Raw genomic sequence first — 19,774 nt, forward strand, 5'->3', positions numbered from 1 at the left:
TAAAAGTGAAGACCTAAAATTGGCTTTAAGTTATACACTCAAACTTATTGTCAAATAAGATTAAGCTATTGTACCTCTACGAATAAATAAATAAATAAATAATGTATAGAAAACATGCAGAGCATGCCTCTTCGTAAATAATATGTGACGAAATAAATTAAACGGCGATAACGGTTTCCAGATATGTATATGATAACAGTTATCGGTCACAGATAATGTTTCATATCATTTAATGTCTGTGCGCCGTGTGACATGGACGAATTTCTGAATAAAAAATATCTTCTTGCTAACTCAGAGAACTTAGAAGATTATTTTATATACATTGGTGAGTTTTTACTTTGTATTGGATAATTTTTTGTATGTTTGTTTTAAATTATCATTACGCGAAAATACTGGATGCATTCGATTGGAATTTTGCATACAAATCAGAATCTGTATGCAAAATTCAGTTTACATAACCTGAAATAACTCTGAATGAGTTCTATTTTCATTGCCACGCATATTTTCGAGGGGTAAAAGTAAAGTGTAGTAAATTTTTATAACATATGCAGTTACCTAGTGGTAATAAAAATTATTTGAAATATTATTCGGATTGACAGCCGATCTCGTTCCAATATAAAAAAAAGTTTATATAAAAATATCGCGCGCGCATACATCTTATTTTGGTTGACTGACTACTCGTAGTACTGAGAAAAATTGGGCCTCTGAATACACGGAATTAAGTAACACATATTGTATTAAATATATGGATTGCAATCAAATAATAACATAAATGTTTTGTTGTATGCATGCGAATGAGGCAAGGGAAGTTTGTAAGTATCGTACCAATTGCCAGTTTTTGGTACCCTTATGAAAATAGGCATAATTTGATGTTGTTTTTAGTATTTTAAGCTACGATTTAGTGCAATAACAGTGCAGTGATTATCTCTAGTTCTTTATAGTGTATTGTTTTGTAGCGAAATTAGTTGATGACGTTAAAGTAATTAATATTACTTACTTAATCACGAAAACAATATATATTTTGATAACAGAGGACAAATGGTCGTTAATATTGTCACACAAAATGTCGATGAACGATTATTCCTACTCTAAATAAAACGTTAAAAAGCATCGAATGTAGGCTAATTACACTTATTTTTCAAATCAATATAAAGCCGCATAGAAAAAAAGATGAGCTCCATATTTCTAATAGTATAGGGTTCGTACTCGAGGCAACATACCAATGACTTTTACGTGTGTATTAGAAATAATTTATATTTGTCCCAAAAGCGAAGGAAAACATCGTGATGCAACCTTGCATACCTGAGAGATTATAACAGATCTTCGGACAAAATCGCTCCTCATTCTTTCCCAGCAGTGGGACATTAAATGGTTAAATCTATTTATTTACTTATTCCTAGTGAACTTTTTACGTACAGCAGTATTTCAAATATTTTTTAAATGACGGCTTATGATCCTCAAACACGAATTCAATAGGATTTGAGCTGTGTCGAAATCATAGTTTTAAATTACTAGCGCGTGATCAAACGTTGATTTAAAACGAAAGCAATTTGAATTAATCCTCTGATTAGTTTCACTTAAAAAACAGTGTAACAGCGAGTTAGGTTTCCATAATAGGATACCTAGTATTAATAGAATGGTCTTTTTTGTCTCCAGGTTTGGGCTACATCGCACGAAAGGTGGCGTTAACCCTCAAACAGACGGTACAGTTAACCCGTAACGAGGATAATACCTACAGTTTTAATTTCGTATCTCCGTTGGCTTGTTCTACCATCGTTTTCGAATGTGGGGTTGAGTTTGAAGAGCTGAGACCCGATGGAGTTAAGGTAAGGATAAGAAATAAATAATTAGATGGGATTTTGTCTGTTTGTTTTGGCTTTTCTCAGAAATAGATGGATCGATTTGAACGGGATTTTATTTGAGAAATTGTTAATTTTTTAAACTTAATTTATACTTTGTATGTCTTATAATTTAAAAAGTTTTGTATGTTTGTTATTGACACCATTGAATTAACTACAGAAATTATTGCAATAGTTGATATATTATTTATTATGTTAATGTCTTTAGGTACTATCTACCAAGAATAAACGTTTGGATAACCATTAACGTTGATTTGTTAAGAAAGTTCGTTTGTTTTCAGGTGAAATCAGTTATAACGATAGAAGGTAATACAATGACACATAAACAAATAGATTCTGATGGAAGAGAATCGACGCATGTGAGAGAATTCCACGCTGATAGTATGACCACGGTAAGTATACATAATAGGTACCTACTATTAATATTATAAATAAGAAAGTTTTTGAAAATGTTTGTTACTCTGGCGCTAAAAATAAAAAAAGAATATATTAGATATTAAAGTATCAATTAATATAAGTTTTAGAAATATGTAGATACGCTTAATGCGTGCTTAATATTGGCATGTCTTCTTCATGACAAAATATGTGCTACCAACTAATTTACATATATTGTAAACCACCTCTTGTACCATATTTTCTGCAAATAAATATAATTTGAATTTGAATTTGAAAACCAAACCACTAAATAATAGTACAAATATTAACACTATAGGATGGATTTTAAAAATACTCTGTGTGCCGAAACAAATAGTTTATAATGTAGATTAGTACGTAGAGTATGTTTTTTATCTTAGGAAACCTTTTCAAGGGGGCGGAGACGCGGGCCCAATCTAGTAATATAAACGCAGAAGTTCGGAAACTGTCTGTTCGGTTAAACTACTGAGTTAATTTTTGAGCGTATGCAGATATTTGAGGAGAGTATCAAAAATTAGGCTACATTTCAATGAGAATTTTACCATGTTCCAGACGACGATCCGATTTTATTTATATTCGACACGTATTTTACTCCGCTTGTATTCAATGTAGAAACTATTAGAAGCAATTTTGTAGTCAACGCGAGGATTTTATTTGTTTTTAAGTATATTTTATTCATAATTATAATTGATATTTGTTACAGACAACAACCGCGGAGGGTCTAAGCAAGACGGTCAAGAGATATTATGTTGCTGAATAATTCAAGATGAGTAGGTACAGCCGTCAGAAACGGCTAATCTATACTACTTGACAAAATAAATTTGTTATTTGCTAGATGGTACGATAGGAGCGATGATTTTTATTTCATATTCATGTAGTAGAATATAAAAAATAAGTATTTTTGTTTATGTATTTTTTGTAAGTGAGTAAAAAAATCAGTGATAGCATAGTGTTTTATATTGGCACTTCCCACGCAAGTGGTCGGCGATGGTTCAAACCCGAGGCAACACACCAATGACTTTGCAGTTACATATGTATTAAAAATTATCACTTGCTCTAACGGTGAAGGAAAACATACATTTCTTGAGAACATACAACAAAGCCTCGCTCCTTCCTAACCCGCACTCGGCCAGCGTGATGGACTCAAGACCTAAGAGACCTTGTTTGGGAGGAAGCCCTTGTCCAGCAGTGGGACAGCGTCGTATTGAAAATTCAGTTGTAAAGCCATATCACGTAATAAAGTTGCTAATTTCATAGCAAGGTACGCCGTGTAAGTTCTGATAAGTTAAAGTAATCTTTTTCAATACACAGTTTGAAAGTGACAAAATACTGCAAAACTTTTCAGTGCTTAGCGTGTAAGCACGGAACACAGTAATTGTACATCTAATGTTATTATTATTTCATAATCGTATGCTTGTAAATATAAATAACTCTAGTCACTAGTAGTTTTAATAATGAAAGCAGTAGGTAAACAATGCTATGCGTAAAATAAGGTAGAATTATTGTGCTAAAATGATTTATTATGAACGAGTAGGCTCAAAGGACAGTAAAAAGTTTATTGGTTAAACTATTTCAATCTCCAAAATACATGTTAAACTGCCCGTTAAACACAAATAGTATTTTTTAGTATTCTGCAGTTTTTCTGTAAACATTACAGAGAGCTGTAGTAATAAAATGATCGTAACCATTTTATCAAAATAAATATTCGAAACTATTACTTGTTTGTTATTTTTCTCTTCAACGGTCGGTATCACCTTTAGATAGAATCAATTTGGTCAATAAGTAGACATGTCTGTGCAAATAATCTAGCCGAAACTGATGAATAAAATATTTCCATAAAGTTAACCATTAAACAACCCCCAACGAAAGAGCACAATTACTTTATAAATCTCAATTTATCAACTATGAAAGGAACGTTTGTATAATCAAATTTCGGCAAACTTAATCCCCATATCGACTTTCACTTAACATGGATGGTGGCCCTTATCGTGAGCTAACAACCCAGAACATTCTCTCCGGGGCACTTTCCAAAACACGATTCCCTATTCCATTAGACCCTCTCAAGTTATCTCGCGTTATTTACATCGCCTGACCGTACTGTCTTATGTAGTCGACCCCTTATGTGTCTAGTATATAAGTGAGCAATGGTTCGTATGTAGTTGTTGTTAAGGGTGCTTTTGGCTTGTCGTTGAGTTTGATTGGGGTGGGTAGGGGTGTGTGGGGTGTCGCGGTGTCGTCGCCATGGCAACGGCGCCCGGACGCCGGATCCCGACGCCCGCAGTGTCGGCCGCCGCGCCCGCGCCCTCCGCACAAGTGACACGCGCTGCGAAAAAGCACAACCACCCCGGCCGACTAGTGTGTACATTATAACTGTACTAGCAGGACAATTTGTATTTTTACTTGATTTTCTCAATAAACAAACAGTATGTGTGAGAGTTAGTTAAATATGTAGTTTTTGGAGGAAGAGTCGCAGTTTGGAATGATGTGAACTGTGACTGTAGCCCCTATTGGAACACCGGTGATTAACAACTACTCAAACAAAATTGACGAAATATCAGCTTTTAGGCGAAATAACAAATATAGTTTTTGCTACGTATGTTATAGTTAAAAGAGATAAATAGACACGAGGCCAAGATGAGAGGCTGGATATAATCATTAACAACTTTTCTAAATAATAATGTCCTCCTAGCCGGTATACGGCTACGGCGGTCAGTTTCATTGAACCTGGCCATCTGTGCAGGACTTTGTTTATAGTGTCCAAGTGTGTGCACAATACACAGGTACACTCTCTACTCCATCACTCTCATAGTTTGGTGGGACGAATAACCGACACAACCAGTGAGAGGTCAGGCGCAGGACCGACGGCTTTACGTGCTCTCCGAGGCACGGAGGTCTTCGACCTCAACTTCCTAACTCCGGGCAATCTCTAAGAAATTCTTAACAGAAAATCTCAGAAAAGACTTTTTGGCCCGACCCAGGATTCGAACCCGAGACCTCTCGCACCGCAGTCGCATATACTACCGATCGCGCCACAGAGGCAGTTATTTTCTAAATCACAATAGTTGCGGTCTCCAATTATGTATGTAGAGAATGATTGCTGCTGAGAATATCCTGACAAGACAATAAATAACGCATGTAAAGTGCTAAGGCACTACAATTTTTATGCGTCTAAACGAATTAATTCATGAAAAGGAAGCACCAGTTTACGCAAAAATAGTTCAGCGTTTTTAAAGGTGACAGCAAAACTAGCAAATCAGTTCATAAAATGATAAGCCGAAAATATAGATAGTGTATGTTTAATGTAGCCGAAGTTTTGCCCTCAATAGCACTTTAGACACTCGTTTAAACGTCTACGGTTGTTTAAAAGTAAGTAAATTATCCCAAGATAAAAACGCGAGTGGTACCATGGTCACCACATCCACCACCCTTCGGCTCGGGTCGATGTGGCAGTGGGTGGGGGGGGGCATCGCACCTTTTGTTTAGGACCCCCCCTCCGGCCCCTCGTTCATTTACTCGCGTCCCGGTCTCAATGCTGTTTGCAAACGGTTTAGGTGGCTAAATGTAGAAGGGAAATGTCACGTTTTCACTTTTTGTGTACCTTACTTTAGGTATGGATGTAAAGACTCGGTTTTGTTGCTTTGTACTGTATTTGTGTATAATAATGATCACTTGTTATAGTCGTAAAGGAAAACATTGGGATCAAAACACGTATAGTCGATAGATTTCTAAAATAGTTCTTGTAGGGATGTAAAGTCTTTAATCCACAATTGGTCAGCGTGGTGTACTCAATGCCTAAACACGTCCAATAAAAAATCCACGGACAATAGACAGTAATGAGTTAAATTCATTACATTTTATCAGTAATTGTAGCTACTAATGTTTACGCAGGAAGCGTAGCAGGTCGATTTCTTATTCAGTTCCTATCCTTCCGTCCTTCCTTCATATAGGTTTAAGATTTTCCTTAAATAGGTACATCAAGAAGAAACCACTTTGGTTTCGGAGTTTTAAAAAATATCCATAGAGGCGTATGCAAATATATCGACTTGACCAGTTTTGATTTCAGGTCTTAGCTCTCAAACGATAGAAACTAGCGATAAGGTATTTGCATAAATATATCTTAATTAAAAACACTTAATTGTTGACGGATAAAAACTAGTATACGGTCGTATTTTTGAAAATGTTAAGTCGATATTTGTTGTGCTGTATAAATTAGTACGACAAATACTGTATGTTTATGTATAAAAAATAATTTAAAATTCTCCATGCAATCTGTCAAAAACACGGCGAAATTATTCCTCAAGTAAAGAATTTGGTAACAAAATGTACATTTAAGACTATTTGATTCGATTTATCAATGAATTATATCAGCAGAGAAACGTTTCCTATAGTTTCTAGAATTCAATCATTCATAATTAGCTGCATAAGCATCTCAGAGACTAGTCTAACCTCCGGTTTTTGAGGTACATGTAGCGATAGTTTATCTATTCAATAGCGTTTAAACTCATATAGTAAACGCTATTGAATAGATAATCCACTGCTAAATCATCAGAAACCGGGCATAAGAAGTACCAAATTCTAAACTTTGTAAACTTCAACTACCCGAGAACCTTGCATACAAGGCTCTCTACTAATTTGTCGAAATATAAAAGCAACAGAAAACACATAACAAGACACTACAAATTAATACAAATACAAATAGTTGAACATATTATTTCGCGAATAATGTCTTTAAGACCCTATTTGTAATAACATTTAACATACAGAAAGGGTGAGCATTGCTATAGGCCTATAATAAATTGACGGAAACACATCACTTAATTCAGTGTATTTGATACTAGATATTGCGCGGTGAAGCTCGTGTTCAAACTTATAACTCTGGATGGATGTTTTTGAAAATTAGTAGCCTATTAAAGGTTTTAAACTATCGCGTTTGTACACATAATACTTAATTATTATACGGATCTTGAACGAGATGAGAATTTAAAAGGTTACAATACCCTGTTTGTTAAGTTTAAGAGAATTTTATGTATAAAAACCATAGTTTTGAAACTTAGGACATTAATTGAAACATTACTGAAAATACACAAAACAACAAATTAAGGGCAGAAAAAACGACTGATGATTATGACCTTATTGATTTTGAAGTTAAAAAAAAATGGCTCGGCTTGAGCTCGTCAGTTGGACAGTATTAGCAAAAAATGCTTTCAACTCATAGAAACTATTGCAACATGTACACATAATAATACAAAGCAAATGAAAACGTGCAAATCGGCCTAAAGCCTAACCTAACCTAACAAAGCCGATACAACTGGGCCAAAACGTCAAGTTAAAAAAAAGTACCGAAACATAAAACTTTCATCACGTGAAGACCCATTTGCACCCCATTTTTAAGTTTACTTCAATTAAGTAAACCACAGTAGTCTTGACTAGCGATAGGTTATTAACACGGGTCGTGACAAACCGGGTTAGTATTTTTTCGAGTCTCAAATAAGATCGATCGTGTGGTGGTCGCAGCTTGGGTGTGAAGCCCCGCCTACAATTCACGCGAAAGGTGACGATTGGACGACGCTCGCACACGCACACAAACACAACCTGTACTGATGACGTCACACCAACCGGGCGACATATAAAATTAATGTGAACATAAATAAATTAACAATTTTGGATATAACGCTTGTTGAAAATAACGTTGACACTTATTGGCTTATTTATGCGGGTATTTTTGTTTTACACAGAAATCTTGTTTCTATCAAACAATTTTTACTTAAATATTATTCACACTTATAAATTACAGTAAACCCTTTGAAATGTAAGATGTATTAAAACACCACATAACTGTAGTCCGACAACTTGGTACAGAGCATTAAGCATGCACGATTTTTCTAAATTATAATGATTATTTTCAAAATCAGGAAGCTGTACCAAACAGGCACGGTCGTCTGCATGAGCCTGCATCACTGGTGTTCTAAATTCTCCTACACCTTGCAAACAAGGTTTTCAACTAAGTTATCGGACTAACCCCCGGTTTCTGAGTACATTTAGCGGTAGTTTATCTATTCAATAGCCTCCCACAGGTTAGTGTAGTCACAGTTAGATAGTTTATCTATTCAATAGCGTTTAATCTCATACAAAAAAACTAAGGCTGCCTCCGTGGCGCAGTGGTTTAGGTCGGGTTCGATTCCCAAACGGAACAATTATTTGTGCAGTCCACAAATAATTGTTTCGAGTCTGGTTGTACTTTGTGTCCGTTGTTTGTATGTTTGTAAAAGTCCCCGCGGCACAAGAGCAATTCTTAGTGCGGGAGTAGTAGCTTTAAAGAAAGAGAAGAAAGAAATAGAATAACTACCAAATGTGCCTCAGGAACTAGGCATAAGTATAACAAGAACCTAAGAATAATTGTACCAAATAATTGCAAACGTCCATTCGTACCAAAAGTCGGAACACGAAATAAAAATCCGTTCCCCAAAACCTCGCGGTAGGTTCTACAAAAACTGATCTCGATATGAAATCTAACGCCGATTGCACACAATCGAGGGTGCACAGTAGCAGATGCGCACTTGTAACAATGCCCTTACAGTTGTAATATTAAAACGGGTAATAGGCGTAATAGCGTTTTGTTCGCGCGTTGATCGACAGATCTGATAATTTGAATATGGGAAGGCATTGAGGCAGAACGCTTGATGCCTTTGCGTAAGATTGTGTTTTTTTTTAACTTGTAGTGATTGTTGATGCGTGAAGATTTCTCTGTTGTACTGAAATAATTATTTCTGTTACAAAATTTGATCGAAGGTCTGACGTCTTCCTCTTTCCTGGAGGAAAACTTTGGCTAGCAGATGGTAATAATGTTTTTTTTTATTCTGATAGCAGATTAGTACACTCCTTTTTTGTGCTCTTCTCTAAGTGACAACAAATTCATTCATGCTTTTTTCAAAAATTGAATGCCGATAAAATAAAGAATAAACTCTTTTACGCTTTCAGATTCAGATTTATCATTCAGATTTAAATCGCCGATTTAGCTCAGATTAAAGTTAAGGTGATAGATCATGACCCGAAGTAGAACACCTGTATTAATATAATTTGAAATCCTCTTGATATTAGAAAGAAAGTATTTAAAGATGAGTGTTTATACTGTATATTTATTACTAAATTAATGCAAAACTGTCTTTCTTCACACTTAGCTCACAGAATATGGAATATCAATACTTAACGACCTTACCTTTTAGAGGCTGACAAAGCTCCTAGTAGAAGTACATCTGCTATAAATAAATACAGGTAAATGAGTTGTTACTTACCAAACTGTATCTTCGTGAAGAGGTCATCTACAGTGACGTCATTCCTCTTGGTCGGCGTGGCGATGTAGTCGGTCACGTCTTTATGCTGCAGCTGAGGATGTGCCGCGAAGTATGACTCGGCCTGCTGCTTAGCGTTCTCTTGACTTATACGATCTGACAATCATAGACGGTCTTTGTAATTATCTTACTAAGGTCAATTTGGGTAACTTTGAATCATTTGGGTAACATTGACAGTGGGAATTTGAACTAGTTTCGATTATTTTTTCAACACAATTGATAAAAGTTTGCAAAACTAAAATAAACCTTTATCAATTGTGTTGACTGCAATGTAGTAGTTTATTATAATATTACACCCTTTTTTTACTCGAAGGTGTATGACCAGACGTATGGATGTGAATGAAGCAAGGGAAATTTGTAAGAATGCAAGTGGCGTTCTCTGATCGTCGATCTCATGAACTGTTAGATAGTGTCTGTATGTCATGTCATGTCATGAAACTAGCGGTTTAAGCTATTGTTTTTTTGGTTGAAATCTGGAAGATTATTGGGTCATTGTAATCTGTTGAACTTTGCCGGTGCAATCTACCTAATAAAAAGCTCGTGTCCATATTTTGTATGAACAAAAATAAGGTTAATAATTCGATTTGTAATTAAGATTTTTATATCTATTTAAATCCTACACGCATTATTTGTTGTGATTTGTAATCGTTATTTTAAGTATTATCAGTGAGACAAGAGTTGGTCTACCAGGGTAGTTTATTAATAAATGCTTGTAAAAATATTTTACAAATACTCTGATCATCAAATCGTGTAGCATTGGATGAAATAGTCATTGAAATATGGACAAAAGCGAGGGAAATGTTAAGTACCCACTAAAACGAAAATGGCGAATGGGAATTAAAACCGAAAATTTAATATTTCCTAAAACATCGGTCGGAAACCGCTAAACGCCCCACCCTTCAGCGTGTCAACACAAAGAATTGTAAAATCCGTGCAATTTGTACCCTCTGGCGCTGGCGGGTACCGTATATACTTATCGATTTATCGCAAACACGGCTCGTGTTTTAAAAAGTCAAGCGGGAGCCCCTCGCGGCAATCTCGAGCCTCGCCCGACGTGTCACGGCTCAATTTGTGTTGATCCCAAATTGGTGTATAGGATCTGCCAGTTCGGTGGCGGTGTGTAAAAATGCCGTCTTGTCGTAGGCACGCCGCCCCTCCCTCGGCGACATTTTTACAAGAGCGGGGGGAGGGGGCCACCCGCGGACGCTCCCGTCATTTCGTTGTCATCCAGGGCTCCTTTTTGCGCGATCACGGCGCGAGCCTCAGCCGCGACAATACTGTTCACAATTTTTATTCTTTTCGAAAAGAAAATACGAAAAAAAAATATATAGGCCCGCAGAGAAAATGACGAACAATGCCGCCCTTCGGCGAGATTACCGCCATCAGAAAATGAATGCTTTGTTACATCCGTCCGACGGGATGTTTTCAGTTGTTACTTGTTACATTAGACTTGTCATTTCCATTACACGAGCCTGGCTAGACATGAAAAGTTGCCCAACACAACCACTAGCTACGTTTCAATTTTGGAAAATGTTGCGATCCTTTTTTCTGCTACAACAAAGATTCTCAAAGATGCGTTGTTACTTTGTGTAGGTATATCTAACGACATTCTTATGTATCAATAGCGGTTTTCAATAATGGCAACGTATTGTAAAGAAAACTCTCTAAATAAAAATAATGGGTATAAGAGAAGTACAAGCATTAAAAAGATTGCTAAGGCAGCGACTGACGGTCTGTGAGTTAGTTATAAACGTCGGCTAAAGAGGCCTAGCATTACTCAAGTTCCGATCTCAAACTAAGTAGTCAAGACTTTTATTTTACACCGAGTCACGATAAAAGACAAGATAAAAGAACGTTAATTAGATTTTTAGGTTATATAAATCGTGATAAACTGTGTTCAGCTAAGACTACGTGTAGGTGATAAGCTTAGTTTACGACTCAGCTATAGGGAAACTATACATATCTACGACCATATTAAGTTACAAAGATATTACAAATAATAAGTATCAATGCAGAAAAATTGTAAGGAAATCTTGTTACTCCGAGATTTATTTTCGGTTTCTGAAAGCCAAGTGTCGTCGATTAAAAAGTTTCCTTATTCTAAATCATGTCCAATAGGAGAATAAGTGACTTTAGTGGTTAGTAATAACTGCAAAGTTTTCCAACGACTCTGACCACTTAAAATTACAGTTCACAGTCACAGTTAATAATTAACTTGCATGTAATTCTTGACGAATATACAATTTTTTACGACTACTCAGCAGATGAAGTTTTCACTAGATATGAGAAGCTACATTTGCTATGACAGGACTTAACACTTCAAACAATCTTTGAAAAACTGTCAAGAATAAAAGTATCTATGTTCTTATGCAACGTAATTAAAAACTTTACTTGTACACACACCCAAAACTCTTAATTATTAACCGAAAACAGCAATAAGATGAAACTAACAATGAGTAAAATTGAACCAACATACATCAGACTACTCAATAAAATCTGAGTTACATTCACTTCTAACATCTCATCTCAATAACGTCGATAGCTCTGCAGCTCTACAATCAAAACTTAAAAAGACGATTCAAATATTTGAATAGCACGGTGATATGATTGGCGGCGAAGTGCGGCGGAGGCAAAGCTTTGTGGTTGCACCGATTTGTATGAGTATCGCGTTACACCACGTCCATATAGCACGCTTTCATATTCTGTGAAAAGACCTAAACCCTACACTGCCTTTGAGTTTACCGCCGCGACTTAATCAAAAGGATTACGATTTTTGTGAGTGTTCCTGCTAGTTTCTCACATCGTCATATTAAGATTTCAACAATAATACCTCCAGTTACCTTATTTTAGTAGACTTTATTCTGTGACTAGATCGAAGACTAGGTCGTTGAATAATTACTGTTTTTATCTTGTAGATGTAGTCCAACATTTCCCAGTAATGTTTTTTAAACCAGAGTTTGATATCTAGGCAATGACAAAAAATACTATTAAGTAGTACGAATTAGTGTTATCGTTATCATGGTTTAAAAAATAGAGTAACACCCTAGTTTCTACTTTAACAAACTTGTATTTCTCTAAGATGACGCCTTTCTTCACGGATGTATAAACTCACGCTAAATAGTTTGATTAAAACAAAACTTCTCAAAATTATTGCAAATCAATCAATAGTCAAGTTACATTGAGTAATACAATCGCTTGATACAGCTATGTTAGGACCTAGAGTGTTACCTTTACGTACTAGGCTCTCAAAATATCTATCAACATATCTTTATAGCCCACCAAACTAATTTAATACGTTTATTGACTATAAATAAATTTGTATATTCGGTTGCGAAGGTGACTTTACAACGAGTTGGGAATCAGTCATAAAATATTATTGATCGATGCTGTCAAAGACCTTTTAAAAAGTCGTAAAATATTTCAACCGATTTTTATTTGGTGATGGCAGTTTTTTAAGAGCTCGAGTTTCCGTGCTCGATGTACGTTATCGGAAAGCGATCGTATCCGTTAGTTTTCGTGTCGAGCGCGATACAACCCTTTATCTAGATCGGGGTAGGTAGTCCCGTCGCCGGTAAGCGCCGCTTCGCATTTCATTACCACAAAAATTATTCAATTATTCATCGCGACAGCCCGTTGCGACCATCGACAGATCATTGATTAAAAACTGCCCTAGCTTTGTTTTATTCGAGATACTTCCAACTTGTCATATCCTCGTGAACTTAACCTTCATATTGATATACAAAGCAATTGAATATGTTTGTTTGTGCAAACAGTCATTTTCCTTCGTCTATATGAACAGTATTAAATATGCGTGGTACTAACAAATATGACCTAAAAGATAAAAGTATTTTGGGTAACATGCTTCTTTCACGTGTCCCATATCATTGAGTATCTTTGTCATTTTTATTAGTATTTTCTAGATTGTTCCGAATATTCTTACTTCTGCTGCAGTAATCGAATACCACTAATTGTCAGCATGTTTTACGATATGATCGTTTGTTAAAGCTTGCGTGTGATATTTGTCTATAAAATCTGTCGAATAAACATTTCTATAAGCATATTGAATGAACGTGATCAAGTAGAACGATAATATATTTAAAACCCTCAAACACGACGTCCGATACAGCCGAGCACGAGAACTCCAAGAAAATTGATAACCAGTAATTTTAGAACAATAATTCTCATGGAACAAAGGCAACGTCGTGCCCAAAACGTAACAGGGCACAAAGGTAAGGAAATAGCCAGTTTCAGTAACGTGCCACACAAAAGGAATAATATTAGGCGACCACAATGGAGCTTTGATGACGGGGAATAAAAAACGGATGTGTCAATAATTAACTGTGTGATTCGGTTGCTATTCGCCGGCGGCCATCGATTCTGTGCTTTACCGAGCCGGTTTATTAAAAAAAATATAACGAACGCGTATTGTATTGTGCTTGGACAAAGGGGCGAAACTTTCGCTTCCAGCTAAAACGGTGGTATGTTTTTGTTGGGGTGAAAAATATTACACCCTCGGGCGTGTATGTGTGTATGGGCGGTCGCACATACCCATGCGAGCGTATATAAAAGGGCGTCCTGTCAGCCTCGCTGCAAATCTGAATTGGCCATTAGTATTAAAGTTTGATTAGCATCGCAAATTGCTATGGATATTCACAAAGGAAACACTGCACATGTCAGCTTTGTGTTACGCATTATATCGATTCACGTTATGCTATTACCAAACGAATGAAAATTTCATAAATTGATTCAATTTCACACAGAATGCCACTAAACATAAAAAGCATAACAGTAAGTAGTCAAATGGTCGAAACAAAATGAAAATAAACTAAAGTCACGTCATACTTTGTGATTGTTATCTACAACCTCTATCAAAATACAACATCGAGCTGACATCGACACCGCCGTACCCTCCTCTCCTAAACAAAACAGAAATGTGAATAGGTAGGTACTCGTCAAATATTTAATTATCATTTCGGTAACAAAAAATCTCCAACGATCGCTGAATAATCGCGACGCAATCGGAGCAAATCCGCATCAATAGTGAGAGGGGGGGGCACGCACAATTTATACCCCCTCGGGGATCAGGAAATTCATCTCGCTAATCCACCGTCCGCAGTGAATAGTAAAAGTGATGGGTCTATTCATCCCCACTCACCCCTCTATGGCACCCCACCGGGGGTCGGAAAGCGCTAAAATTTAATAAAGCAAGCCTCGTCATGGGTAGCCGTAGCGATTAATTACGCACAAGAGGCTAGTAATGATACCTACATAGGGATCACGCTGTCGCTTCATCTATTATTCATGGACGGGTTCCGTATAATTTCGTTTCGCGCATCACTTTGTGATTTTGATTTGTTTATGTACTGTTTATTATTTATGGCGTAGTTTATGAGTTTCATCGTAGTACTTACGCGTTTAACGTTCAAATGTTTTGATCATTTAGCTTTGAATCTATTTTGTATTTACTTTGATATTATGACGTATGATTTGTGTACTATGATTATGTATGGGTAAGTAATCTATAATGGATAAAAGTAAAAAGCGTTCTACATCCACTACGTAGTCACTAGTAAGCCAGAGGGCATTTTAAAAGTAAGGTCCATTTCGCTAAGTAAATAGTTGCTCTACTCGCTATAGTGTCTTAAAACTCAGTTTGACAAATGGCCAAATCCTTCGCAAATACCTGTTAAAAGTATAACCTTGAATAACGATCATAAGTAGAACGAATTTGCAGAACGCACATTTCAATCACGCCAAGAACTCAATAAGTCAAGGCCTATTAGTAGTTATATTTCAATAACACGAGATTGTTTTCGAAGGAAAATTATGTAACATCATATTTTTATAATGTCTGAATATCCGCAAACTATTTAAAATGGAGACATAAGGTTATTGACAACATAAATCATACTATTCTACTAATATTGTAGATGTGAAAGTTTATGAGGATGGGTGGATGTATGGATGTATTTATGTATGTTTGAGAATCTGGAATGTTTAACACATAGAACTATTTATACTTTACTAGAATCATTTTCATGCAGAAGCTGTGGGCAGAAGCTAGTTTAGCATGCTTTGTTTATTAACAATTAAAATACCAACATGAGTTTAAGCTTAAACAAGAAAATAATAATTTTCTACGATTAATGTTATCTTCCTATTAGTACAATAAAGTCTTTAAGTTAGTTTCAATTGCAATTGATAGCGTAATTTTTAGATAAAGTGCTCTCTGAATGTGTTTAATTGAAACCAGCATATTACTTTATCGGGTAACACGTTAGTCATGAGTTTAGTTTTTTAGACATAGACATATATAATATATCATAACTGCATAATTACAAATTGCATTTACCGTATGGTTAGTGGTCTATCTAGTGTCAAAGCTGTTCAAGCTATCCTTTAGGCATTCAACATGGTGTTACAACTGTTATCTTTATTTACGTGCCAAACGAAGTACGGAGACGCTCAATTCAAATACTACTAACCACCTATTCTAAAATGACTGCATCAAGGTTTTTCCACCCATTCTAAAATGATTAATGAATCTATAACACATAAAAATGTTATTTAATATAGCATGCCGTGACGGCCAAATATGTGAAACTTTATATTATAAACTAGTTGATCCCCGCTACATCGCTCGCGTCACATAAGAGAAAATGGGTCATAATTTTGCCCGTTTTTGTAACATTTTTTACTGCTGCTCTGCTCCTTTTGGTTGTAGCGTGATATAGCCTAAAGCCTTCTTTAATAAATAGGCTATCCAAAAGTAAAATAATTCTTCAATTCGCACCAGTAATTACCTGCAATTAGCGCATTCAAACAAACAAACAAACTCTACCATTTTATAATATTAGTATAGATTATATTATTATTAGGTATAGCTAAGATCGAAATTGATCAAGCTATGCGCGCCTCGTTATTAGATTGAACGAGCTGTACATAAAACCGAATACATAAACAAAAATAAATACACAAGTAAATGCAGCATTAGACGGTGGGTACTAAGTTTTTTTAAAGAGGGTTTCTCGAGTGGCATGCTGCGTGCACACGATCGTAAGCGCTCAGCATAACGACATCTTTTGTCGACTCGTACTGTGGAAAGTGGCTCGCTCCCGCTACGTAATCCGCGCTCGGCTCAAGTGTTTCACATTCGCTCGCTCTTCATTCCCGACCCTCCAAGTCAGACTGTGACTTGGTACGGAATTAAGCGTGTCTTTATTTCAAGCGGGTAGTTTTATATGATAAATACGTTACATACATGTGTAAATAACTATATTCTCAATTATCTTTGCTTTAGAATTAGCTACACTTTAACATGTTGATTATATAGTGATATACAAGTAAATGACATAAACATGTTATACCTATTCTATAAGCAGTTATTATTAACAGCTTTTCAATGAAACCTATACTACTGTCTTCCAAGCTGATATCCGGCTACGGCGGCCAGTTTAATTGAAATCAGCATATAAGCAGCTAACGGTGCAGAACTTTGTTTAAAGTGTCTAAGTGTGTGCACAATACGCAGATACACTCTATTTTCCCTCACTCTCATAACCGACACGACCAGTGCGAAGTGTGGCGCAGGACCGACGGCTTTACATTATCTCCGAAGCTCGGAGGAGTAATCAAACCTATACATTACAATCATAATGACCAATACATATTTACATCGGTACACCTCACATTTTACCTTCATTATTTTATATTATAAAGGCACAAAAGGCAAGACCTCACCGCGCATCGTTGGCGTATCGTCGTCGTAATTGGCGCTCAAGTGGCAATTAGCGAGCTCTCGGCTCTGTCGCCGCTCGGCCCGCGCTTCTGTACCCTGCCTTACTTCTCTTGTTATACGCCACACGGCTTCACCACTGGTGTTTCGTGTTTTAGGCTCGGAAATTTTTACCTAGACGCTTACTTGATGCTACGAGTGTCCGATTTTTACTTACAAAATTTACTATCCGTTTAATTGGCGTCGGCTTACATTTTTTTTTAGTTTCGAGCACTCGTTTTTACTGAGCAAAGCGGTATAAGCATTCGTGTACTATGTAAGTGGTCGAGGGTTTCAGCTCAAGGCAAATCAGCAAGACTTTACATATTATATGATGAAGTTATGCGTGTAGGGATTAGAAATAGTGAGTATATAGAATAGAGATGAGTTGTACTCTCATTCTCATACTAAAGATTGGCACGAAATAGCTTTAGACAGAGATAGGTGGAAAGAGGGAAGGGAGGCCTTTGCCCTGCAGTGGGACAATATGGGTTGATAATAATAATAAGTACCTAATCACTCAGTGCAGGAGAGCATCGTCACGAAGCGTTTCCTAGCCTTGTATAAAGGCAGACTTTGGCGAAGACAATCCCTTTCAGTAAGTATATTTTTTTTATTATTGACCCGGTAATTATTTACTGATATAAATTTCACAATAGCGTCAGTAAAATCAGCAAAAAGCTCCCGCCCCGCGGTTTGGGAGAGCCGAACGATGCGAGCGTTGCGTTGCTGTAGAGGCATCAATAATTGAATTTACCGAAGGGGGATCACCACGGTCCTAAACCCTCCATTAATTGCTGGAATTAATTCGTCCTCTCTGCGTTAGGGTGGCTCAGCAGTCCAAATATGGTGAGACATTGGATCTCTTTAACCAATATTTTTTTTGTATTGGACAGATGATTACATCGATATTTTACACGTAAAATTCTGCCTGTTGTGCTTTCACAGCTTTCACAGCCGACATTGATGATATAGTTAAAAATCTGGGATCAAACAGGTTACTTGTATTTGAAAATTAATCCCTAAGACTTCATCCCAGAAATAGGAAATGAAACTCCGGTTTATGAAACCATATACAAATATACATGTATAAAACACAAGCTACTGAACCATATAATATTACTCTTATACATACAATATAAATACATTATAATACATAAACTTATAATATATAATCAAAGCTCTTATACAATATATACATATATGTACATCTTAAGTACTGCTATAATTAAATGAGACTCGACCGTGTCCACAGACAAACTGTTCAAACAGTTTTGTGGACCATAAGTATAAGTTTCATGTAAGAAACACTGTTTTAATAATAATAAATAAATAAATAATAATAATATAGTACATAGGTATTGGTAATTGTAAAGAATTAAAAAGAAATTCGTGCAGTGCACACTCTAGTATAATAGTACTCGCTAGAGTCGTATCTAATATCAGAATAATCAGAAAATTTTAATTTTCTTTCAATCGACCCCGAAAGTCTTAATAAGATAAAGGACTAAACTGGGGACCAATTTAACCAATTATGGAAAAGCGTCTGGTAACCTATCCAATAGATATATTAAATCCACTGTCAAAATTTATGATAAACTATTTGTACCTTAATCAAGTGGTGAAACCTGGCCTTTTTATAAAACTGCAATAAATGTTTCTTTGAAACCTTTTACAGCGGACAATTTGGGCTCTTATACAATCGTAAACAGTTTATCGATGTGGGTGGGCCTTCAAGCCTCAGGAGTAAAGATTGAAGGGTCTAATTTCAATCGATACGAAACCGGGATGATACAGAACCTTGATTTTGCAAGATTTATTTAGATTATAATTAATAGTTCTATGTATCTAAATATATATAACTCAAAGTTGACTGACTGACATAGTGAACGCATAGCCCTACTGGGCGAATCGGGCTGAAATTTGACATGCAGGCAGATGTCATAATGTAGGCATCGCTCTTCAATCTAATTTTGATCTATTTCGATAGATTTCAATTCTACCCCCAAGAGGGTAAATTTGGGAATGAAAGTTTGTATGAAAAATCAGTCCTAAAGTAAGTAAGTCACACACGCGGGCGAAGTGGCGGGTAAAAGCTAGATTCCAAAATAAAATAGCTGTATCAAACAGGCCATCTTCAGCTGCGAAGGCTTGCAGGTAGTTAAAAAATCTGAATTATGTATTATTCCCCCGGCCGGGAACCTTGCACACAAGGCTCCCTACTAAGTTGTTGGCCTATAGCTACTGTCTACAAGTATTTAATTCTTTCCACGCAGGAATTTCTCGTTACCGCACGCCGTAGCTTCCCCCGATACTTATTGGAAATACCTTGGCTGCTTTTCACACTATTCGTTTTAGATTCATTCCATTTTGATGTT

General features: G+C 36.2%; 2 protein-coding genes across 3 annotated transcripts in view; one reads left to right on the forward strand and one right to left on the reverse strand.

The window, feature by feature from the left end:
• LOC142981421 (Fanconi anemia group J protein homolog) overlaps positions 1 to 19,774 on the reverse strand; it is a 61,057-nt gene that overhangs the window by 16,279 nt on the left and 25,004 nt on the right. For both annotated transcript variants that reach the window (XM_076127331.1, XM_076127330.1), the window contains exon 3: positions 9,566 to 9,718. In XM_076127331.1, coding sequence (XP_075983446.1) covers positions 9,566 to 9,718 — 153 coding nt within the window. The remainder of the gene's footprint in view (positions 1 to 9,565; positions 9,719 to 19,774) is intronic.
• On the forward strand, positions 245 to 3,975 carry LOC142981423 (putative fatty acid-binding protein). Its single transcript, XM_076127334.1, has 4 exons — positions 245 to 325; positions 1,657 to 1,826; positions 2,141 to 2,251; positions 2,977 to 3,975. The coding sequence occupies exons 1-4, from the start codon at positions 253 to 255 to the stop codon at positions 3,031 to 3,033; spliced, it is 411 nt and encodes a 136-aa protein (XP_075983449.1). The 5' UTR covers positions 245 to 252; the 3' UTR covers positions 3,034 to 3,975.

The sequence above is a fragment of the Anticarsia gemmatalis genome, chromosome 20 (assembly GCF_050436995.1).
Source record: "Anticarsia gemmatalis isolate Benzon Research Colony breed Stoneville strain chromosome 20, ilAntGemm2 primary, whole genome shotgun sequence".
Taxonomy (NCBI): domain Eukaryota; kingdom Metazoa; phylum Arthropoda; class Insecta; order Lepidoptera; family Erebidae; genus Anticarsia; species Anticarsia gemmatalis.